At 37.0% G+C, this 26,046-nt stretch overlaps 1 protein-coding gene across 1 annotated transcript in view; it reads right to left on the bottom strand.

Moving 5' to 3' along the window:
* Window positions 1-2,896: 2,896 nt before the first annotated feature.
* Window positions 2,897-26,046, bottom strand: part of LOC124166806 — a 361,464-nt gene continuing 338,314 nt past the window's right edge. Inside the window, exons 3-6 of the mRNA XM_046544498.1 lie at window positions 14,692-14,902; window positions 12,077-12,133; window positions 9,528-9,869; window positions 2,897-3,451 (exon numbers count right to left, since the gene is read on the bottom strand). Coding sequence (XP_046400454.1) covers window positions 3,312-3,451; window positions 9,528-9,869; window positions 12,077-12,133; window positions 14,692-14,902 — 750 coding nt within the window. The 3' untranslated portion in view covers window positions 2,897-3,311. The remainder of the gene's footprint in view (window positions 3,452-9,527; window positions 9,870-12,076; window positions 12,134-14,691; window positions 14,903-26,046) is intronic.

Raw genomic sequence — 26,046 nt, 5'->3', positions numbered from 1 at the left:
TATATAGCATGGCGATTTCTCAATTTTGGAGACCATAGGGACTTTCGAAGGTAATTGCTTAATGGACAAAAAAAGACGTGTTCATAAAGAATTCAATATTATAAATATATAAACTGAAGTTACGTCATGTGAGACATTCATTCCATTTTATATTCTAGCAAAATGAATGTCTTCGCTTTACTGAAATTGCGTTGCTTGCGTATTGACTGTAAGGAATATCCATTCTAAAAGTTTAAAAAGCAGAAACTCTGCACATATAGCTCTGTGGCTGGTGAAAATTATCGTGCTTTTAAAACGCGTAAACGCTACTCATAATGGACTCATCATCATCATCACTGGTCAACAATCCTAGGATTGGTTTGACGCAGCTCTCCACTCAGTTCTCCTATCAGCTAATCTTTTCACGCCTACGTATTTCTTCTCTTTCACATCTCTCTTTACTTGTTCCATATATTTTGTTTGGGGTCTCATAATGGACTACACAATCTTTAAGAACTATTTTCACTTGAATTGGAATGCGTTTAGAAAAACGGAGCAGCGACTCCACTTCAGTGCGTATGACTATACCCTTGGAACCATTTCTCAAATTTGGAGGCCATTGGGATTTTCGAAGGTAGTTACTTCAGCAGTTACAGCTTGGAGAGTGAAGAGGACGTATAAAATTGCACCGTTACTCGCAGCGATTCAGAACTCTGTTTCGAGGGGTGTTAGGAAGGTAAGCTGTTTTCCAGCTGAACACGATTCAATTCAAGGCTGTTATTTCATTGTCACGAATATCTCGAGAAACGCCGGACGCTGCTTTACTGTACGTACTATATTTTAGGTTTAGAAACCAACACAACAATTGACTTTCAGCTTAGTTTATGGCAGAAGATATCAGCTGACTGCAAGCCTTTAATATGAAGTCGATAGTAGTGTCCTTACGTGGCAACAATTTTTTTCTTATCAAGTCGCAGCTGAAAAGTTCGTAAAACAAGGTATGAATATTTGGAAAAAAAGTTTATATTTGTACTACTGTAGCATTAACATTTTTCAAAAAAACATTTGGATGAATGGAACTCAATAACTTTTTTTCTTTCATCAATGTGTGCGCAGCTAACAGTGATATAAATCGTTTGACATGCATTAATTACTAGTCATTCGAAATTCTGATGAAATGATTTTGGGGAAATTATTTAGAACAACAGCCGTCATTCCACTATCCATTTCTATGCTACATGAAACAATTTCAGTGAAGGAATTTTTCTCATAAAATTCAGGCCTGGTCTTTCCTTCTCCTATTTGACTTGGCAATGCTTTAATTAATGTTCGCATCACGTGAGTTTTTAAGGTTACTGTAAGGCAATAACTGCCAAATACTTATTTTTCATTGAATTTAGAAATTGGTTGTTTTAAATTCGACTTTTCAGTTGATTTTAGACTCTCCACATTCATATCGAGGTAAAAATGGGTGCAAAGTAAGTTTAAGCGAACGATTTATAGTAGAGCAGGAAATTACTGTTACCAATTAATTACTCTAAGAAAAACTACAGTAAGGCATTTGTAAAATTCATCAAAATATCCCTTTAAAAAACTCTTATTAAAGAAACGTGCTAAATCGTACAGTGACCTCGACATCAAAAGATTAACACGTTGAGCTGGGTTTCATAGGTGTGTGTAAAGTAAGTGAGTACATGAATGGCAAATGGAATGCGCGGGCAATCGTAACTACGCTTCACAATTGCAAATTCACCATTTCCGATGACATTGCCTTGACAACGTGAGCCTCAAGGCCTTCCATTGAGTTAACTGATAAATCATAGCAGCAGAAATCTGAAGCTATGGAATGAAAACGAATATAACCTTTCCTAATTCTCCATTTAGTTATATTACTTACCTGAATGTACGCGTCTAGGCGAATAGACCAGTAAAATTAGGCTCTTATTTTCAAAGGAAATTATTTTCTGTATATATAGGAATTTGCAATTCACTTATCATAAGCCATTCACCATAGAAATTCGACAACTCTTAAATTAAATTCATTGTCCAAATTCTCCGTTCATCATCACATGGCTTAATATATGGGAAAGAATTTACCCAGAACATTGGTATGAGGCTGTTTTTCCTATCCAGTTAATAGGAAAACCACCTAATAAGTGTGAGAAATAAATGCTTGGCCGACAATAAGTGTACGTCGATCAACGTGATCGGTAAATCGGCGTAGGGTGGTACTGCGTCAATTGACGTGATCCGCCCTGAATGTCTATAACATTTTCTTTTTTATCCTCTTTCTCATCCACTCATTATAGGAAATTGCAGCGTTAAAATAAATTCTTTGTATAATATAAGCATTATATTTTTTAATACATATTCATTAATAAGATTGTAAATCCTTTTAATATTGGTATCAGCTTTAGTATCTTACGTTGACTTTATTCGTTGTGTCTTACGCTTAGGCGTTGTGTCAATACTTGCATCAAGATCCAACGGATAAGCAGCCCTAGGGTGGTGTAATTACCAATTTTAGATGATCACTATTTACCCAAGTACGCTGAGCAGTCAGGGAAGGGGGAGCAGGTTAATATCTCTAGAAACCGATGTATTACGTTCCATCGGCAATCCGGCAGTAGACGCTTTATTTCCCAAACTGTTCTGATTGCTAGCAAGTGCAAACATAGTATCAGTACAATAAATAAATGGAGGGAAAATCACTTCTGTCTTCTTACTTCCTACTGGATCACTTTTTAATTCTTCAACATAGCAGAAATAAAAATTTCCCGCCTTGTAAACCTCACTGTAGGTAAAAACTGACTTAAGAGCACACATTTAGAGGTCATTATCCAAATTTGAAATTTGTAATCCATAATATTTCCGAGCTTCACGGAGAAGGAGATCGTTAAATAATATAACAACAGAATATCATCTATATTCGACTTTTATTATACATGAGAATGACAAGGATGAAATGAGGTAGAAAAGATAAGATGAAGAGATATTCAACGTCTACATATCTTATGCAAGAATAATGCAATAATGTTTTACCTAATTCCATTGCAAGGGAATTCATTGCATGGACGGGAAATTCCGAATCCTAGAGCCCATATTGAAAAAAATACCAACAGTGCAAATTTGATCAATACCACCACAACATATAACCTAAAATCTAATAGATTTTTGAGTTCAAAGAGTCATTTTATATAACACGAAACACATCGTCCATCACTGAACTTCTTCGATGATAAATCCAGCCTGAATAGTCACATTTCGTCCACGAGTCTGTTATATTCACTCGCATGCTTTAGGTGCATGTCCACTTTAAATTTCACGAAAGTCTAATTGGAATGAAAAAGGAAGTGAAAGAGAAGTGTAGAGAGAAAAGGAAGGACTGAAAGTATAACACGTTCTATCTTCTTCGATGACGCAACGGTAGAGCTGGAAACGGTATCTCCATGCATTGCAGCAGAACGTCCTCCTGAAAAGATATATCACGGTTATAATCCAAGCCGTCATTACAGATATACATGCATACCGATGACGATATGTATATTTTAAATTAGGTTAAAACTATTTTATTTTTCGTATTTTATCTTCAAATTAAATGGATCAACCATTTTAATCAAATCAATTGATAACTTGGATGGACTCAGGAATAATGTTTTGCAAAAAGTCGAGGAAGCCTAGCAACATTATATCTCGGTATAATCATTATTTCGGTAGCCATGGAATGAATAGGAAATGTACTTTTTAACTTTATTTTCAGGTTTCATCGTGATCGTAAGCAACTCATCACAGCAGTAAATACTTTTTCTCTGGCTTTTTTTTTTAAATAGTAAAAAGTTTTAATCTTGCTTGAAAAACTTATTTTTTTATCCAAATTAAATTGATCAACTATTTAATACATATAAATTGAGAAGATATTTTTTTGCTTTAATCCAACGGGCAATTCCAGAGGTATACACCAATGACAATATATATTTTTTTAGTACGGGTAACATTCTATTCTTGTTTGAATTTAATATCCAACTAAAATCGATCAACCATTTGAATTAAATAATTTGATAAGTTGGATGGAATCAGGTGTACTGCTTTCCATAAAGTCGATAAACCAAAGTAAGAAACATTGTACCTAAATAATTATTCCATCAGTTGCATTGAAAATAATAGAAAATGCACTTCCTTAATTTATCTTTACGTTTGCTAAGCATTGTAAGCAACTCATTACTTCAGTTAAAGATTTTAAACTGGCTTCTTTTAACCTGGATATTTATGAAAGAGATACGGTTTTTTCCACCAAGAGTTGATAACTCAACTTCGAAATATATTCTTTCCAGAATGTATCCATGGATTTATGTGAGAGAGCATACAATAAAACGATATACGCTTATAAGTGTATGTTATAAACAATAATTATTAACAATATGTTAATCGAAATAATGATTCTAGGGATAGCTCTACTTATCAAGACATCCGGGAAATGTAATAGAACTAATGACGATTTGAACTTTCCAGGGAAGCCAAATGATTAACTATTTGAGTACATATCCCAATTTCAACGCATTATATTTTTGCAATTAAAAGTTTGAATAAGAATATTATCAGATTTTATTTCCACGGTTATACTAATCAACTTTTGCATCAAACTTGATATTAGAGATTTGACTATTTTCGGTTTGCACATGATATACCTAAAATCTTCAGCTGAATATTATAAGTTAAATCTTTCACCGGGCAAGAGAGTTGAAAATTTTTTTAAATTCAACAACGATGATGTGCCCAGCTTGTTATACAACCTATATTTGAAAACTATTCCATTTTTAAACTAACAATATTTAGCCTCAGTGATTTTTGCAAACTCTATAGGCCTGGTTACACGGTGCATTAACCCGTACGGGTTAATGTCTAAATGTATGAACGCGAGAATGAACGGAAAAATTCACCGTGTAACCACCCCAAAATATACAAATGCATGAACGCGTGAACGGAAAATAGAACCTGTTCTAATTTCGTTCATGCATTCGCACAAGTTGATAACAGAGCCACCTGGTGGGAAACAACACATATAGTTGTCATCTGCAGGGCTATTCCACGGCCGTCTTGGCTATTCAGTAACTCTTTACGCGTATTTGTTCATTTGTACTGCATCGTAAGTGCTTGAATCCTACCACAAACTCACCATTTGCATCTAAACTAATATTCGTATAGATTATCCCTGTATGTATGCCGGACATACCAAGTTTAGTATTATGCCGGAACAAAACAATCGATGAGGTTGTCACAGAGTTTTCAACACGACATTTGTGAAATACAACGGCTATCATACGACTTATAGAACACATTTAAACATAATTAATATCATACGAATTAACGACGATTCTACCTTTTATACGTCCGAGGTGGGAATGCGCTGGCCCACCACAAAAATATGACTCACATTACGCAAGTTCATAAATCGACAAGACCTCTAAACCAACATCTTTTCCATCAACAGCAAATATCTTCTTAACTTTATAACCGTCCCGGACAAAGTATTAAAAATATCTACTCTCATACATAATCTACACTCATTGTCAGTGAAACAGATGACAGAAAAATGTCTAGTAAACACGGTTTAAAAACAAGATGCGTCTACAAATTTTCAGCCTAAGTATTAACTTTGATAACGGTTTGAAATAAATAGAGTACTATTGAGATATAGCATTAAGCGAGCGATAACGATAAATATTAAATATAAATAAATATTACTGGCACGAAATGAAACAACTTCGGCAACTACAATGAAAACCACTGTTTACACGGCAGCGCAAATATATTACCAGTATGTGAAATTTCCTGGTCCTACAGGAAACAACGAAAAGGGAATTATTTTCTGGTAGGTATCGTCTGCTTCCTACCTAATGATACTGTTTTCACATTTAAATTTTGCGCACTGTAAAGGGAATAAACAAAAACTAAACGCCTCGCGTTACAAGAAAATGTGTGAAAACTTGTGCGAACGCATGTACCGTGTAACCGCTCATTCATGCTCCTCGTTCACGCAAACGTCCATGAATTCAGACATGCAAACAGACACGCATTCATACATTAACCCGTACGGGTTAATGCACCGTGTAACCAGGCCTTATGAGGACGTTTCGAATGCCAAAGGGAAACATTCCTTGAAAATATAGCAGTGCGTACATCTTTGCACTTTTGTTGACTTTTCACTATCTCCACCGCCGTTTGATCAGCTATTTCAAAACATGCACTATATTGAAAGTGCAATCATTGGAGAAATCTATATATATAAAAGAAAGTCGAAAATCGTGTTAGTTAGAACACTTATAACTCGAGAACGGCTGCACCGATTTCAATGAGATTTGGTTCTTTGGATACGTCACAGGCGGGGTTAACATATAGGCCATTAAAAAAAGGATAATTTCACAAAAAAAATTCATCTCTTTCCTATGGACATGCATTTAGAAGTTATAGTAACACAACAATTGATAAGTCGGTCAAAACTACAAATTAAATAATTAGTTTTGTTTTTACCACTTTAATAACTAAATTTAGTAACAATATAACATTTTAATTACTAAATATATTCAAAATATTAATTAAATTAAAATTACATTTAAAAAATTTAATTCGAGCTGATTGTAAGCCCAGCCGTGGCCCAGCTCGAGTTGACACTTCACTACCGTGTTTGTAAACAAATCTCCAAGCAATTGTTGACAAACGGTACTGTCCGTGTTCCTGTCGAGGAATCGAGTAGTTTGCTCATCAACAAAGAGTTCCAGAATATGATTGATCACCAAAATAATCAAAGATGGTTGATTTTGCGAGCAAGAACGAAGATGTGGATGACTAAAACGAGGTAAATTCAAATAGTTCGTACTCTGCATGGATTCGAATCTTTTAAATGTGTAACAAACGAAGACGAAATCACCAACTATCTATCTGAATATTTTAAGTCCTTGGACGTACCTGGCTTACCAAGGCACGATTTACAGAAAAATGTAGTTTCTGTGCTCATGATCTTTCGAAGCCTAAACCAACCATAACTATCCAACGGAACGTGTTTGATCATTAAAAAAAATTGGTGATGAATGTGATTCACGCAACTTTACTCGAAGGAAAATTCAAAGGTTAGGAAGTCCTCATTCCGTAGATTCCATGATCTCAACTCATATGCCCTTTTGAGCTAAAACGTATTCAATTTACAATTCGTGTTGCATTCGTGATAATGATTAAATAATCGCATGGTCAGTCTTTCAGTTTTTGTGTTGTTTGTGCTCATGTGCTAATGAAAACCCATGATTTTCTCATGGTCAATTTAGCGTGCTATGTTCACGAGTCGATAAACCATCCTCTGTATTTCATCCTTCGCTTCAAGTGCGTAACTAGGATAGGGGGTTTTGGGCGCAGCTAATACCACGGGTCTGTAGGGTATAGAAAACTCGCTAAGGTAAGCGGGAAGTGTGGGGGCACTTCACTCAGACATTTTTTGAGATAAATGGTTCAAAATAGTGGGTTTTGCGGCTGTGTGAATAGTTAAATATGTTTGTTCGTTAGTCATCCGTCCCCCTAATATTAATAACAAAATCTTTCATAAAAAAATTCTCTAAGCTCTTGGGGGGGGGGGGGGAGTTATCCCCCAAAACCTCCCCTCGCTGCGTCACTGCTTTGCTTCGCTGTATTTATTTTGCTTCATCCGCTTCATCTTGCGCCTGATAACAAAACAAAAACTGTTGTTTCTCAGAAGGTGCTTGACGCAAGACATTAAACCCGAATGTGTAGGGCTCACCGTGGTGCGTTTACGCAGTGCATTTTTTCCAAACAGAGATACTAAAACTGGCGCGCCTTAAGTCATTTAATGCGAATGCTGCTTCATAGGGGCTTTTCTTGCACAATTTTGAGCATCAGTCAAGCGTCGGTCTGGGGTCGTGTCAACCTGCCCCCTGAATGGGCCAAGTGTATGCAACAGATTTGGACCTAAAAACATTTTTTTACAGCTAATAACGCAAATAGCCAACAACTGAATGCGTATATTTTTTTTCATGAACTGCTTTATTAAACCACAATGCCCAAAATTTCTTAAGCTAAAACGTAAGAAAATTTGTTGAAAAAATCCGCGTAAACGTGCTCCGATTCACCCTATGTAGATTCAATAAAGAAAATGTCTTTCTGACAAGCAATTTTGGAACTCATTTACGTAGTTTTATTGAATTTGTACCCTTATTTTATTATAATAAATTAAAAATGATTAAAAACGATACAGCCGCTCCTGATTTATAAATGGTGTAAGTAAACTGTAAGTTCATTGATTGTCAGGCGGTACGAAGTTCGCCGGGTCAGCTAGTTGATATATAAAATACAAAAATACATATCCATTTCTACACTGATTAAATAGTGGAGAACTTGATATTTACATTAAATACCAATTTCTCCACTCTTCTGGGTTTACAATTTTTGCCTTTTAACTCCAAACACTTGATTTTTCCGTACAAGTCTGCAAATGAAATGATTTCTTCAGAGAACATGTGCAGCTAAGGAGAGAATATTGATAATTTTATCATCTCATATCATCATGAGAAGTATTATTAAAACTAGACAATACACAGAACATAATACCTAACCGTTTTTAATTTCATAATCTCGTCGTGCACGCGTTATATCTTTGAATGCAACATTTACCCACCTAGTTCCAATAGCCTTTGGTCCACATTTGCACCTGCGGTAAGCTTGCTTTATCAGCGGCCCCGCACGATTGGCTATTTGAATGTATTCCACCACTTTTCCACAAAGATTAACCTGTATTTTGACTCTAAACACGATTTTTCTGTACATTTATGCATGTAAAATGTAATTTATTGATGAAACTTTCGCGGGTGCTCGTAATGTTAAATAAAAACTTTTCAGCTATTTCGCCGCGTCAATTTGTTTTTGGGTGGCCCCAACGTTTCCTGACCGTTGGTGGTCACTTTCTCAATGGAATCTCGATTCTCTTCTCTCGGAGTCTTGGATCTCATATTCCCTTTAGAAAGCGACCACCATTGTAGCGGAAACGTTGGGGTCACCCAAAAAAATTGACCGGGCGACATAGGCCAAAAGGTTTTTCTTTAACATTAGCAAATAAAATTATTTACTCAAGTACGATGTTGAATTGAGACAGCTTTCTGGCATCATCCTTAATTCTTCTACTGTTAACCAAAACATTTCCGCAAATAAGAAGATGATACCCGTAATTTTATCATTTTAGGCACTGTGGCGTGGTACCATCATTACATGCTAAACATGTGACTGTTTTTATGTTGATAGTCTCGATACACACGCGTTATATCCTGAACTACAGCATTCACTCCTCCTTCACCCACTTAGTGCAAATAGTCCATGTTTGCACCTGGGGTAAGCTTGCGTTATCCGCGACGCTGTACGATTGGCTATTTGATTAAATTTCACGAGACCCCTAAGGGTGCAGCAATATCCACATATATCTCTCACACCAGGGGGGAAAGGGGTCTTCGTTGCTGGGAGAGATACCCGCTTGTTTGCCCCGCGATTTCGCTCACCGTTCTGGGAGACGTCGAGGACGACCGTGGCGGGCACAGCCGCCGGCGCCGCTGGGACGCACGTGTACTCCCCGGAGTCCGAGGCCATGATGCTGCTGAGCGTGAGTCTGCTCGTGGCCCGCTTCTCGTAGCGCTCCGTGTCCACGCTGACCCCGCCCACAGTGCTCCCTGGGGAAGCCGCTCGGAGGATGACGGGCCGTCCGGCGTGCCTCCAGAACACGCCCTCGGAGACGAACCCGCGCACCTCACACGTGAGCGTGATGGTGGCTCCCGGGGGGACGGCCTGCACGGATGGGCCCAGGATCTGCGCCCGGGTGGGAGAGGTCGAAGCCTGCGTCATCCCTGAGAGATTTTGTGGATGCGCCCGGGGAGAAAAGCAGTGGGTGAGGAAATTAGATTCAATTGCTCCAAAATTAGGCACATACATGCAAGGCCGGATTCAGAATTTTTATGGAGGGGGTAACAGGGCCTGACAGGTAAACAATGTTTTTTATATTGTAGAATAAAAACAGCATAAAACAATTACTATGCGAAATATTCTATTTATTTTAATACGAAAGCTATATAATCCCTTATAACCCAATGTTGCTTCTAAGGAATACCAAAAACGTATACATTATTTCTTCTGTTTAGGAAATATCTAAGCTACGCATTTTTTGTGGTGTTAATTGTAATGACGAAATATTCAGCTGCCACGGCATTTATGATTGATAGCAAAATTTTCAAGTTTTCATATTGAAGAATCTTAAAATTTAATTCCTCCCAAAAGTAGCTCTGGGCTAGAAAGGGTTAATATGCAATTAAATGATTAAGGCTCTGTAATAAACAAAATAAAACGAACGTAATGATAACCGTATTAAAAATCTTGTCTATATTTTTAAGTTTCTGGGGGGGGGGAGGGCACGTACCCTGTCCTGAATCCGCCCACGCATACATGTGCACAACAAACACTGGAAGGACTGGGGTTGCATAGCTACCTAGAAGAAACATTACCCGTCACTTTGACAGGAGGTAAGTTTTTAATAATCCTTCCTTTATACTTAAATTAATTGATAACTTCGTGAAATATAACCTTTTCCTTAATTTTTCACTCCAACTGAGTAAGTAATTTTTTACAAATGATTTTACAATAAAAATTTTAAATCGATAGTGGTCATGTCGTTCCTGCTTCCCATACCCAAGCTTAACTCACACTTTGTATAGCAGATAAGCTGTTTATTTCTATTCAAAATTTAAGATAAATGTGCTAACTAAATCATCAGAATGCCCAGTTGCAATAGAGTGATATCCTGAATATCACGTTAGCGATAAATAAAATTTGACGCTTAACCAGTCATTTTGAGAGCTGTTGGTCACTTAAGGCAGGGCGACAGAAAAAAATCTAGGCAATATGAGTTACCCGTCAAAATGCCAATGAATGGTTCTTCTAATGACAAGGAAGGGAATCCAGACCTACAACCAAAAGCCAGCTCCTGGCAGTGAAAATTGGAGGCCTGCGTCATTCGAGTTCGTAGAAGTTCGAGGGGTAAGTCGAATGATGATGATGCAAGATGCAATAGGTCCAAATTAACAGGTATGTTCCTGAGAAATTAAGGCTAAAACAAACTGTAACATTTACCCAAACTACTGATAGCATGTATTACTAAGTATCTGCACCCAGGAGAGCTAGGTGAGGCTTTGAATGTGCCCACACGGTTTCGCTGACTGAGGAGAAAATTGGCAATCCAGGGCTTTGTTTACAAAAGGTCCGACATTACCTCTAAATATACACTGAGCTACCGATTACTATTGCTGCTTAGCATTCTCAAGCAACATAGTCACAAATTCGAGACAATGGCTCAAATAGAACTTTCGGTAGCTGTCTCAGTAATTTTCAGCCATTATTATAGAAATAAAGACTAGCATCCCATTCTCTAACATTATATATGTTCAAATTGTAGGGTACTCCTATGCTTCTTTGAATTCTGTTTAACAGATTCAAAGAAGCATAGAAATTTCTATTTAACCTCGAAGTCGCGCAAAACCTAATTCATCACTGAAATTTAATGCGTATTAGAATCGTAAACGCAACGTAACCGGTTTTGACGCATTATACGATAAGCGCGAGTTCCTATGAACGTAATGAACAGAATACGTCGAAACCGGTTGCCCAGCCAGTAAACCAGTGTGGAAAGTATTAAGTGCCTTTTATTATTACTATGCATTAATTCCACAAAGTGAATTCAACCACCATCAACTTCCGTATGAATATTTTCGCAGCTTCTTTTATCTATGCTTGAGGAGGTTCTCGGGTGCTCTTGATAACGCTCCCAGTAGGAGGAGTGAAACGCTGAGTGAAAATGTTCTTACGTACGCAGAAATACCCGAGATCCTCCTCGAGCACCATCAACTTCTTTATCAACCCGGGTCTGTGAAGTCAAGATTTAGGTATCTTTCAGTTGAAAAAACGTAAGAGAAAACTTATAATGCATCGAATTTCTATTCAACTCCGAAGTCACGCAAAAAATAATTCATCACTGAAATTTAACGCGGCATATAATGTCAAATACCTTTATAATAGCTGCTGTCATCTTTTCCCCCGTACGGTGAATCCCTCAGATGAGATTCTGAAAAAGAGAAGAAAATGTTTCCATTAAATTAAAATAACTAATTTGAATACATATACACTTTTTGGTAATAAACGAAAAGCTGGTAAATACATTATTTAAAAACAACTTTTGAGGAAAAAAAGTGAAAAAATCATTATTTTTATTATAATATCAGCTCATAGAGGCATGGGGAGCGCTATCGCGTTCTTCATAAAAGTCCTAAAGTCATAAAAATTAACTCATATGATCAATAATTCGTCAAATAATACATTTAAAAGGTGAAGTCACATACAATTGACATCTCCAAAAGTTTTGAGCATATACCTTTAGTTGTTTTTGAGACCTAATTTTATTTCCTAACCTACTGCAAATTCAGCTAAAATGCCACGGTACTTAGAGTATAGTGCCTAGAAAATTGGTGGGAATTCAAAGGGTTAATACTACGCTTAAATTTTCCAAGTATTTTTTCCCTTCAAGTTACAGAGTATGGTGGCTGACTCATGATAATTTTTTAACGCAAATAATGCACCACGTGTTTCAAAATGATTTGTTGGGTCATTGTACTTTATAATATTTATTAAACTTAACGAACAGCTATAAATGATGCAGCAACTGATAGAGCAACTCAAACAGTTGTGTTTGTCGGCAAAAATGTGCTATAAAACTATATGGGGAACATGAACAATTTTTTTTTAAGTGAAAGGCTAAGAAGGTCCGCGGATGAATAATGTGTTTTAGCTGTTATAAGTCTTTAAAACTAATGTTCATTGGCTGCTTGGAAACATGACATCAACGGAGCCTGGGTATTCACTGATGAAGGACCGAGAAAGAGGATAAAAAATCTGTCATTATAGGTCCGCAAACTCAAATTTGGCGAAAATAATTGCTGTTATGAAGTCAAACTGCAGATTTTGAATATGTTGAGTTACCAAGGCGTTGTCAAAACAAATAAAGGGGACTGTTTTCGGAGATTTGGAAAGATAAAATCGTAATACGATTTTTATTAATCTCATTATTACGTATTTAGCTGGTTGCTTGTACTCCACGTGACGTGCTAGTGACGCAATCACTGTTTTCCAGAAAATCAGCCGCCATAAGTGAGCCGATCAAAAGTAAACTGCCATACTGTGCCTTCGTAAATCTCATTTAAGAACTACCTACTGCAAAGCTCGAATATGATTTTTACTTCGATATCTAAGGCTCTACCACTCAACTCTTTTAGCGAAGTGAAAGGTTTACCGTGCAATGACGTCAGAAGTCGTTTTAAGTCACTTCAAGCAATATTCGGACACTTTTAATTAGAATTTAATGATGTTTGTGGAGAACTAGGAGAGTTTTGGCTTATGTATTTGGACACGTGACTTACTACCATGAAGAACAAATGTCATGCATGTTCCCTATTCTGCCGTACACATCCACTAAAAATCACTGATGGCGAGTGAACGGTAAGCTTTTTTGTTTTACAGTTTGCAAAGACGGAATCTGCAGTCAATGTGCAAATACGTTCCGTATTGAGATCGCATTTGCTCCTCCAGGTGATAATAACATCCGTGCCTCCAGTACCAGCTGACCTATCCCAATTAAGGAACAACATTGAATCAGCTGTTGCAACAATTCTCGAGTAACACTAATCAACGTTTGGGAAGATCTCGTATATATTGTCTCGATGTGAGTCGTATAACGAATAGTACTCAAATAGAATGTAGAATGCAGTTGTAGGGTTTGATTTTAACACATTCCCTACCGTGGACTTTTATAAGAATTCGCCCATTGCGTGTTTTTCGCTTTTCTTTCGTTGTACTCCACGTATCGCGCTAGTGACGAAATCATTGTTTTCCAGAAAATCAACCGCCATAAGTGAGCTGATCAAAAGTAAACTGCCATACTATGCCTTCGTAAATCTCTCTTAAGTCAATTTGTCCATTTAGGAAGTACTACTAAGCTCCGGCAAAAATGCGCTCGAAAACTATGTGGGGAACATGCAATATTTTTTTTTAAGAGAAAGAATAAGAAGGTCCCTACTTCAAATATAATTTTTCGCCGAAAATTCCGCGGATGAATAATGTGTTTTAGCTGTTGTAAGTCTTTAAAAATTAATGTTCATCGGCTGCTCGGAAACGCGACATCAACGGAGCGTGACGTCACGGCACGGCACTTGAATTCTTTCTATTTGAGTTTTCGTGATCATTCGGCAACACACACCGCGTCGGTCACGTCATATACGCTTCGCCGAAGTAGCTGTGACGAAGTAGACGACGCGACGGCGTGCTATGGGCGGCCAAAAGAAATGCTAATTCTTCGGTCATAATGACCTCAGCGGCGTGGAGACGAAGTACATGTTTCGGTCATTATGACCGAAGCGGTGCTGAACTTGAACTGTTTGATTTTCTCTGTAAATTGATGCCTCATTCATAGCTGTGAGTTAATCATAGTAAAATTTGAAAGCGTTAAAACCCCAAAATTAATTTCGAAACACCTTGAAATTTCCGGTTCTGTACATTGGCCCACGATTGAATTTGAACGGCCACGTTTTTTTACGAGGACCTTCAGATAAGGATAAGAAGATAGTTACTCACCTGTTATGTAAAGAGTGACAGCACGGCTTATCTTAGGCTCCGCGTTTACTTGGCACTCGTAAAGCCCGGCGTCCTCCAATTTAGTGGAGGATATCCTCAGCGTCCATGAATCGGATCCATCGGAATGCAGAACGACAACGCGCTTATCCGCCGTGAAGGTTGTCACGCCGGATGTGAGTATTGAAAGATTTGGCTTCCGTATCCAGGAAACCTGTAAAGAAAGGTAAAAATTAATTTTAACTGTCACACAAAACAAAAAAATGCGATCCATGAATCTTTGAAAGCACTAAAATTTGTAGATGATTGTAAAACTAAAATATCTCAGAATAATTATTTATATTATCTATTCCACCGGTCTCTTATTTGACGATCTTGGTTAAAACTTTTGAAATCAACTTGAAATTTTTTTGTTCATATGTAGGGAGATGAGAAGCTCAAATTAATCCTGTAATTCTCCATCTGTCTGTCTAATCCCCTCGAAGATGGTCACTTTCCTTAGTTCATTTGAATGCCCATTCCACCTCGTTAGAAATCTCGCAACTAGGAGAAATTTCAATGGAATACCGTCCCTACAATCATTACTGTTCCAATGAACTTATCTTTAAACCTGTAGCTATTACTATCACGTCTAATATTCACTTTTCTTAGCAAAGTGGAAAAATGGCACTGTTTCATTAAAAATTTTCAGATTGCACATGAAGTAGACCTGCGTCACCATTTTCTTACTTCTAATATATCAATTTAGGCTAATTATTTTCTCATATAAAACGATTATATGTAAATTGGGCTCTTTCCCGACAGTTGACAATTTTATTGTAAAAATAAGCGTTGTAGTGTTACTAAAAATTGCGGTGCATCTTCCTTTATTAATTCTGAGAGCAGCAGAGTAGGGCAATGTAAAGAAAGGTATCTTAGGAATAGTTAGTTGAAACACCTTAATTAATTAATAATTGCAAAGGCCAAAAACTTGGCAGGAGTTCATCGAATAGGATATCATCGGAAAAATTGCGGTAATTGATTATTCCTCATTTTGCTCTTTCCGTTACTCTTTCATAATTTCTATCTCGTACATTTTATTGTCTTTACTTAATTAATTCTTCCCCAAATTTATGCTATTTTTTCTTACATTCAAAATCAATTTGATGCATCAGTATGATTAGCCTGGAGTCTCAGAGCAATCGGTGACAGATTTCAATCCCATGTATCTTGCCCAAGAACCAAAGATTGCAAATGCCGATAAATTGGCTGCGGCTCGTCGAATAGGCTAAAAGTGATTGATTATTCCTCATTTTGCTCTACCCGGACGGGAAGATTCTCCACCACGAAGGGCGTGAGGGAGAGGAAGGAAGGTGCTATACGCAGGGGTTCCCGAGGGTGCAGTGAACGCTTTACGCCACCGTATCCAACTAACGTATGCCCTCGACCAGAGTTCTTTTTCTAAGAAGAATTCTGGAAAAAAAAAGTTAGCTGAATCACAGCTATGACTGCCAAGACAACTGTGACTCTCGTTCATTTGATTTTAAGAAATAGGAGGGGTTATTTTCCCTACTTAGGCTCGAAAATATTGCTCTACGTTATACAGGAAATGGAAACTTACCCTCTTTGCGAATAACATTATCACAGTGAAACAGACATTTTTAAGATAACACATAAATTAATAAATAATTGCAAATGCCAAAAACTTGGCAGGAGTTCATCGAATAGGACATCATCGGAAAAATTGCGGTAATTGATCATTCCTCATTTTGCTCTTTCCGCTGCTCTTTAAAAAATTATATCTGGTGTATTTTATTGTAAATCTTAACTTAATTAATTCTTCCATGAATTTATGTTCTATGTTTCTCACATTCAAATCAATTTTATACATCAGTATCATTAGCCTGGAGTCTCAACTCTAACTTTTGTGCCTAATTACTTCAACATTTGACCCGAAATTCTCCTTCTGGTTGGAGAGAGATATCTCTACTGCCTCTTTCAATGCATTGAATTTCCAGGTAAATGACATATTCACTAAAATTTCATTGGCCCATAACTAATCCGCTTCATTCCATTCACAACTTAACTGATCCCTGATTTGCTGTAGAGTTCATTGGCAAAGGCATATCAAATATAATGTTATTCCAGAAATTCCTTGCACCTAGCATTAAACGTGGGAACGAATGTCAATGAAAGGATTGGCAGATGCTGATTTAACGTATTTTAGTTTGAGAAAAGTGACTAATATTAGCAAGTACCTTCGTCATAAAAATGAAATGAGAAAATGTCAGCTAGGACATTATTATGAGTTATGACTAGAAATTTCTATATATATTCATGCTCATCATTATTTAGGAAACAGCTAATTTTATTAACAGCATTATTAATAAACAGCTAAACCTACTAATTTGTTCACATGCACGAAACTTAGGGAAAGGAATTGATAGCATGTACCTTTGGAAAAAGCTGCAAATCCTACCATGATGTAAGATGACCTGCACGAAACAGACAGTATAGTTCAAAATGTGCTATGTAGTAATTTAAAGGCGAAGAAAAATACGCAACGAAATATCAGTGAAAGAGTACTTGTTAGCAGGATCAAAAATAGTGAACACCGTAATATATTTCCCCGAGGAGGAATTACAAAGATCTCTGTAGTATTGAATCTCATATGAACGGAATCGAGCCTGAAGGATATATATCCTGAAACGAAACCTACGGATTAGAGGCTTTAAAAACAAGGAATTGGTAATCTTCTCACGAAAACAAAATCAATTTGATACTTTCCAAAAAAATTACTTTTTCATTAACAATCTTACCGGGAACTAAGCTTTCCACCTTCGTAGCAAATAGAGGTGGAATGAAGACAAAGGTGGTACCCATCTGTGGGTCAAGTGCTGGCTACAACATTGTGGGTTGTACGAGCTTTTGCTTTGGCCTGCTCCGACTACAAAGTTTTCCACTAAAACAAAAGTTTTGGTATTTTGTCATCTCGCGCGCGCTGCGATCCTTGGATTTATGGATTTTCCACGTTTTGAGGCTTACGGTCTCATCGCAGGCAACTGCTCTTAGGTATATCCGAACGAGCAACTTCTCCACGAGGAAGGACGTGAGAGCGAGGAAGGAAGGTGTGATACGGAAGGGTTCCCAAGGGTGCAGTGAGCGCTATACGCTACAGGATACAACTTACGCATGCCCACGACCATATAAGGAGCGTGCGAAAGGCAAGGCCCAAACAGTATAACAGTGAAAATTTTTATAATAATTTTAATTGGGACAGAACTTTGTAAGATGATTCATCAATGAAAAAATAATTGAAAATGGTAATAAATTGGCAGAATTTAATCGAATATGATAAAGGTAATTGATAATTACTCATTTTTCTCTTTCTGCTACACTTTCAAAATTTCTATCTCGTGTGGAAACATGGCCTCTTCTTCACTCCCTCGTCTACTGGACTACCGTATTAATCGACTTCATACAAATGTATAAAGTAAACTCTTAGAAAAAACGAATAGGCACATGAGATCACAGCACGCAACGTATTAACTCTTAAATGAACGCCTGAGATTGCAACCTCAGTACACTTCCATGCTTTTAGTCAGCTATACCTATACCTGCCATTATTAACCGAGCAGAATACGATAATTTTATTTTTATGAAACAAAGAATCATTTAAAGAATGATAGCCGACTAAAACCAAAATTAACCTACTAATTTTCCTTGTGCGTAACCCCTTGCATCAAGTTGTAAGAGTCTTATCACTATAATATCAACAATTTGAGCCAGGAGACATAATCAAGAAAGTAATTTTAAAACCAACAACACACCATAGTTTTAGAGAAATGAAATACTCATATTTTTACAGATCATAATCAATAATAGTTATGATAAATAGCAATAAAATTACGAAAATCAACACACATCGATATACTTATGCTCACACTTTGAATACACAACTTTCACCACAACTGACCCATGATTTTCTGGGATCGTTGGGAACATGGCGGGAACAAACACGATGACGTTGCCAGTGACGTCACTCACGAAACCTAAGCGCTACGGAATGAATTGAGGACCGCTTGAGAAAACTTCCAACTCTCTGGAGAGTTGGGAACGTCTCACATTAGCCTTTAATATGATTTCTGTTTTCCGAAGTGTGGATCGGTAATAATTTGCGGAGCTAAATACAAATTGATGGCATGCTGGTGTTTTATTTGTCATCCATTGTATACTGCTCATTTGTATCTACATGTTTGCGTCCGTGAATGAAAGAAAACTGAAATCCGAAAAATTGTTGGCTTATATTTTTTTTCCTGGATGTAAAAGAACCAACATTACCTTCCCAAATTCAAAGTTGTACACACGGCAGTTTGCAATCAAATGTGTTGCTTTACAAAGAGGTTTTAACTATTCACATAATCTCTTATAACCACATCATCTGAAAATTAAGAAATATCTTTGACCTTAAAATTAACCCTGAAAAAAATACTCAAGTGAGTTCTTGAACGGCCAAAAAACTTACACTCCATAATGAACTCCATAACTCCATAATTTCAATATTCTGAAGAATTCGTTTCAAAGTAATAATACTACTTCGTTCCACTCAGCCGGATGATAATATCCAGCTAATATAAAATTGGCCCTTGAACGTGAAAACCATAAACCCACCTTACAAATTACGTGTCTCCGACTTCAATTGCGCTCAGCACCCCTACTTCACCAAAACTTTGATTGTACCCACACTTTGCACTGGAATGTTTCCATTGTGGTCGTGTTTCTATGTAAAATAAAACGGTAATCCGTAAACTTCTACGCGAAGACAAAAGCTTATATAATACTAACTAGTATAGAAACTTATAGCATTCTGCTAGAACCTTATGTATATTTCTACAAACAGTAGGCACTAAAGCTTTTCACGCTAGATGAGATTGGTAGATACGCTACATGGGTAGAGAAGCTCACAGCTTCTTCATTCAGCCCTTGTTACAAACGGCAGCGATCTACGGCTTGAATGTGGTATCGCCGAAGATAGAAGTTAGAACGCGATCATTTTCAAGGTTTCCACGGCAGAACTCTCGGCTAGATTAGCGGAAAAAGTTTTATGGATTAGACCGTGTGAAATTCGCAGAATATCGGGTTCTCTTAACCTTACGGGTTCTCTGAAGTCTCACACCTATAACTATATTTATTTCCAGTAGAAATTTGGAATTCGATATCAAGTGAGGAATAGGAAAGATAAAAATGGCAGTGGTAGGGATAATAGCCATTAAGAGCAAGTTTTATATAATTTATTTTCCCTATTCTTCCTAAAACACAGTCAGTTGTCATACAGGTCATTTTGCAATGGCTAAAGGAAACACTTTTGCTTCCAGTTTACACATAGTATGTAGCTTTTGCACCTACAGCCTTAAACAAAGTAAAAATAATAACGATAAACCCGAAATCCTAGGTCCTGCGCTGGCCTAACTTTAACAAACTTGCTGGACAGTTTTGACATAAGTCTCATAATTTTGGCTGAGTATCGAAAAGAAAGAAATCAAGGAATGCATAACTAGAAAAATAACTTGATTGATCCAGTGAGAGAAAACATCTGCTCTTTATATGGAAGGAGGAAGAAAAAAAAACCTAACATGGAATGAATAGCAATGGGAATTTTGATATATGCCGAACAATATACATAATGTACATGAATAACTTAAGTGGTAAAACTGTATTCGCGAAAATGTTTTCTATAATTTAAAACAAGACGTGTGCAGTGAAAGGGTTACGTATTTTTTGAGATCACAATTCATGCATGTCCATTTCATTGTTGATGGGTCTCCTTTTTGGAGGCTTACAGTTATCATAGAAAGGTATTGTATAAATGTAGCTTTTGCTTTCACCCCGCAGAATACTTTAAAATGTCATCGTGTTATTTTCAAATTTTATACAAAATCACCAACGGTGGTGGATGACTTCGTAATTCAGAAAAAAGAAATCCCCACTCGAAATTTGAAAGGTTTATCCAAAAATGTAGTCTTTTCATGCCAAAATAAGGAGAATGGTAGTCCCAAAATTTCCAGACTCTGAGTCATAAAAGAAAATAAATATATGGCTTTTATCTTGGTAAGGAAGAGGGTAAGAGGGATATAAAAGGAGATTTTCAATCTCAGTTTTGAGGGTTTTCGTCCCCCCACACAATGACAAAAAATGAGAGTTAAAAGAAAAATCCATCGGATGATATCGACAATTAGTGATGACAAGGAAAGGAACCAATGAATGCGGAAATGTATGAATTTTTCTTTTCTAAATCATTCGTGCATTTATACCAAGGATGGTATCCATGAAAAATTCACACACCAGATGAGACTGCTGGACTAACTTATAAAGAACTAAGAGAAAATCAGTGAGGCCATTAATGATTGGTTGAGACCAAAAGAAGTCGTTCATGTGAAGTATCCAAGATAAGGGAAAATCAAGGGATATTTGAAAGGGATACGTAACCAGGGAAACGTGTCCCATCACTTTTGACACCACCTCAACCTAAATACTTAAATATGGGGATTGAAAGAAAATGTCTTACCCATTCGATCCGTTAGAGACTCGTCAATAAATGCATGAGTAGTGACCAATATTCGAAGATCAGTTCTCACTCGCAAATGGAGGTACAGGCTCTTTCTCCGAACAATCTTTCAGGCACCGTCAGTCGTATTCTCTCCACTCCAAGAATGAAATTCTTTTGTTCCAAAAATATGGCTTGAGTCTCAAGGACGCCTTTCTAAAAAAAATACTCATACATCTCCTCGTTTTATCGATACTCTGGCCTCAGCGGCCGTTGCGGCCCGAATTTCCAATAATGTGTAATTCAAGACTCCATTAGCGCTTCCAATGAGAAGGAGTACGAAAATGTCTCATCTTTTGTTAAGAGTATGGTCTTTTTCAGAGCGTAGGGTGGTATACTCATGCAATTACTTTATTTTTCCAGAAAAATATTTTCCATGAACGTACCGACTGGGGAAATCATTAATTCTCATAATTAAAAATAAAAAGGGAATTACTGATGAAATTATTTGAGAGAAAACAAATCTTACACTCAAACATCATGCAATTCAGACATTTGGAATATGATATCGAAGAAAAATTATAAATTTTATAATCGTTCATCGCTTGCAAAAAATTACCAAAATTAAAAAAGAATGCAACTTACTATCCGCATTATAAAGGCTATAACAGAATAGAGGTCGATCCAGTCAAAAGGAGTTGGAATAAATAATTTCCAACATTTCTGGCAAAATAATTTTCCAACAGTATTTGATAAACAGCTTGAGCAATAAATGCTGGAAACATTAATGCAAGAAATGATATTTTAGGGGAGTATCAGAAATGACCGTAGTTTTTGGATTATTCAACGTGAAAAGGCAATATATTTGATTCTATCTGACTGATTTCATTAGGGCAAATAAATAAAAAATATGATCTCTTTGACGAAGATCTTCAGCGACTGCTATCGTCTGTATGTCACTTAACATGAGTGATGGATGCACTGCATCGACAGTTATTCAAGCAGTGAGTCGTGTATTATATAGATTGCGGTAGTGTGCAGTAGGAATATCACATTATATCACCATATTATTTCATCGCGAAACATCCAATTCTTGTGAAATCGATGAGACATTTTTACAAAAGTATAATGATACCTGGAAAAACGTCAATGAAGAATATGCGTTAAAGATTAGATGTATGCTTCAAGCCTTAGACATCTAAAATTTCATATATCACTATCCCTGAAACATCTACAGGCTGACGGTTGTCAGCAATAGTCACTCATCAAAGACATATAGAAATGCGGTTTAGCAGTTTCACAAGAGATAAAAAAACGCAGCACGAGAGAGCCAGACAATATCCCTTGAGGTTGGACACGGGTTGCACGGAAAAATAATCTAAGAGAGAGGAAAGTCAGACGCGGGAGCCAACGTAAGAAAAGAGGAAAAGCTCGGATTAGTAGGCGGAAAGAGAAAATGGATTGGGAAAGGAAAGGAAGAAGAGGTTGAGGGCAGAATGATGGAAGAATACTAGGACGTGATGGGAATCTTTTTTTTATGTTATTTGAATGCAAACTTTCTCGCGGGGGAATTCAGGGCGGAAAATGAGATTTCACGGACGCTTCTTCCTCCTACCACATCTCCCTTAGTTTCTTTTCTCTACGTTCGCATTTCGGCTGACACTCGCATTTCAGCTCAACCATTCCTCAAACTCTTGGTGGTACATCCTTCACACCTCCAATCCACACCTTTGCTCAGCTTCTTCTCCGTTCCATTCTTTTCTCTCGTTTCGAAAGCCCGCTGAACGTAGCGGTGAATACATAACACTTTTACGATGCTGATGTATATGTATCGCATTAAAAAAATCATAAATGTTGCTACGAGCCCGGAAAAAGTAAAAACAGACAATATACACCGCACTTCCACTTCAATACAGCAGGTAAAATAGCAGGGTAATGAAGTGTATTCGGTTTTAGTTTTTATTGAAGTTTTACGAGCGATGAACAATTTTAAAATTTAAGATCATTGATTCTTCGCAATCATATTCCAAATGTAGCGTTACTATTGCTGTGGATTCGTTAGCATCACTCATATAAATGCAGCATTTTTTTTCTTTTTAATTATAAAATTTACGATGTTTTGAGGTCACTAGCCGGGACGTTAAAGGAAAATATTTTTCTCAAAAATATTATTAGGTTTATATCATTATAAAATGATCATTTTTTACATTATAAAATATTTATTCTCATGAGTATCGCATTTTTTACCATAAATGCTCATATTTGGCCCGAAAAGTAAACGATAAATTTAAAGAAAGTGATAAAGAAAGATTTGTTTAATGCTTTTATTCCATAAGTGAGCTGCATGAAGGAGAATTCCTGAGAAGAAAAATCCAAGCCTGCAATCTCATCTTTAACTCCAAAAACTCTTGCTTCTCGCCTTCATTTTTCATTTGTTGGATAACATACTCAGTAGGGGGATACGGAGGGAAAATAGCAGTCCCAAAGCGCTTAGCTCAAATTATGTAAGAAAACTGTTTTGCGCAATGGCGGGCCCCTAAAGGAAACAAAGTTCTAAAGACCATTGCTGCAAAATGCTTGTCTTTCCGGGCACTTCATTCTTTAATAGATTAAAGAGTGTTTATTTAATTTAGACTGAACTCGCTTTTTTTCAGGAGAGAATATTCATTCACAAAATTTTGAAATATAACGAATGTGAAGAAAGGAAACTACTTTTGGAACGATGTGTAAAAAGCTGTTATAGAACAGTCTCTTCTGCCAACTGAGAAAGCTGAGAATATTGCTGCAAGTCTTTTCATGTTAACAGAGTATATTTTATTTTATAGGAATACGAGATGGTTTAATGAATAATTGAAAGAATTTCAGTGGATTGAATCAAATAAATCTATCATTGGTGTTCTTGCAGAATAGCTCGCATATTGGACCAAAAAACTTACGTGCTGCTCCGAAACCAACTGTAGCAATTAAAAAATAACGAATTGAAGTAAATTTTGACCAAAATTATTCGCTATAATATCATTAGCTTTTTTTGATAAATCTACAATGCCGTTAATGGTAGAAGAAGATTCAGAATAAATATTTCTAACTACTTTTTATTTGTTCTAGAAAAATACGGATCCTAGTCGTTAAGACCTTTGATGAGGTGCTATCAAAATAAATATATTATAATCTAAGTTTTCTAATACTCCTTAGAATAAATCATGATGTTAATTCATCAGTAAATTATATATTATTTGTTTTGAAAAATCTTAATGTGTAATCAGCGTTTGATCTTGTGGCAGTTACGTGACAAGGGCCACTAGGATTGAGGACGTTTCTTGCTACAAAATGGCTACATGGTTTTAGGGCGACTCCGAGATCAGACAAGTGTTGGGGTATCTATTTCCTCAAAAAAGGATGCGATACGATCTATACAAATCGATACCCACTAAAAAAAAAACTCTTTAGCGGAGTGGAGATCAATATCTTTGTTCCTGCCGCCTTACTCTTCCCATTGGCCAGCGTCATTTGTCGGAAATCGTCCCTTTCTATGTCACCCAACCCACGATGCTAGGGTCCGTCCCTCTTATACCCTGCGGACCCATTTCTCCCCCTTCTTGCAGACCCCCCAGAAACCCCTTCAGGATTGAATGCGGAAGGGTTTTCAAGGGTGGGGCAGAATGGTAGGGGATTGCACCCCTTTTGCAAGGGATGCCGGCGCTATACGGCCCCGAGCCACCCCACTAAGGAGCAGTAAATCTCTGACTGGCCCAGAATTAGGGACAAGGAGACTTCTTCACCGTGCGGCTCTTCCCCTCCTAAAGCCCCCAAACAATTCCACTCGCATCCCTTTTTCACCAAGCCAAGTTCTCCGTTGTAAGCCCGGTACATTTTATTTCAATCCGGAGCGGGTAGTCTCCAAAGGACAACACATGCACAACGCAGCGGTTGACACGAAGGTTTCAAGAATGATAAGTTGTTCTGACCGATATCCTCTCCGGTTGTTTTTTTCTCTTCCCCTGCCGATTGCAGCAGCTGCCATCCACATTATGTGGACAAGATTTATGTGGTCATCTTAATTTTATGTGTTATTTTTTATGTTTAGTGTTGTGGTATGATGTTGTGGTGAGAAATATTACTTTAAAGTAACAGGTTCCAAAATTCAATTTTATTTTCCGCGCGAATGAGTGATTTCGTGAAAACTGTGGACATAATTAATAAAAATGTCTTTAGATATTAGATACCGAATTGTTTCTAGAATGGCAACATGCATTTTTTTTAATTTCTCCTCCAGGCATGCGACGTAAAGATTATACATCAATCATTGGTCCGGAGTAGGAGCTCTAAAAGGCAGGCAAAATGCACAACACCGCGGCACAAGCAGCGGTTGACCAACGTGACAAGTCTCAAGTGCAGGATATATTTGAAGAATGATGAGTGGTTTTGACCGATATTTTCTCCTGCTTTTTTTCATGCCATTTATGAGCGGAGCAGTTGCTATTCAGGCCATGATGTTAAGATATTTGTAGAACTCATTGACTTTTGACAAATAAAATACATTACCCGGAAGCGAACGCTTTCTTGATTTCACTCTTTTTTCTCTAGAGATCGATTGAGAGAGAGACTGAGTAAATTTTTGAGAAGTAGAAATATATATATAGGATAAAAATAAGAACATTTCACCTATATTTTTTTCACTAATACTTACTTTTACGAGTAATTCTAACGAGTTTACTCATTTACGAGTAATGATTGTTGTCATGTTGTTCACTATGAAATTGTTTATAAAAAATTATAATACAATCTGCCACAGCTTTTGATGGATAACCAGAACCAAATGACTGCCGGCCGAAGAT

Source organism: Ischnura elegans, chromosome 10 (genome assembly GCF_921293095.1).
Source record: "Ischnura elegans chromosome 10, ioIscEleg1.1, whole genome shotgun sequence".
Classification (NCBI taxonomy): domain Eukaryota; kingdom Metazoa; phylum Arthropoda; class Insecta; order Odonata; family Coenagrionidae; genus Ischnura; species Ischnura elegans.
Note: the sequence above shows the minus strand (reverse complement) of the source record. Positions and strands in the feature narration are given on the sequence as shown.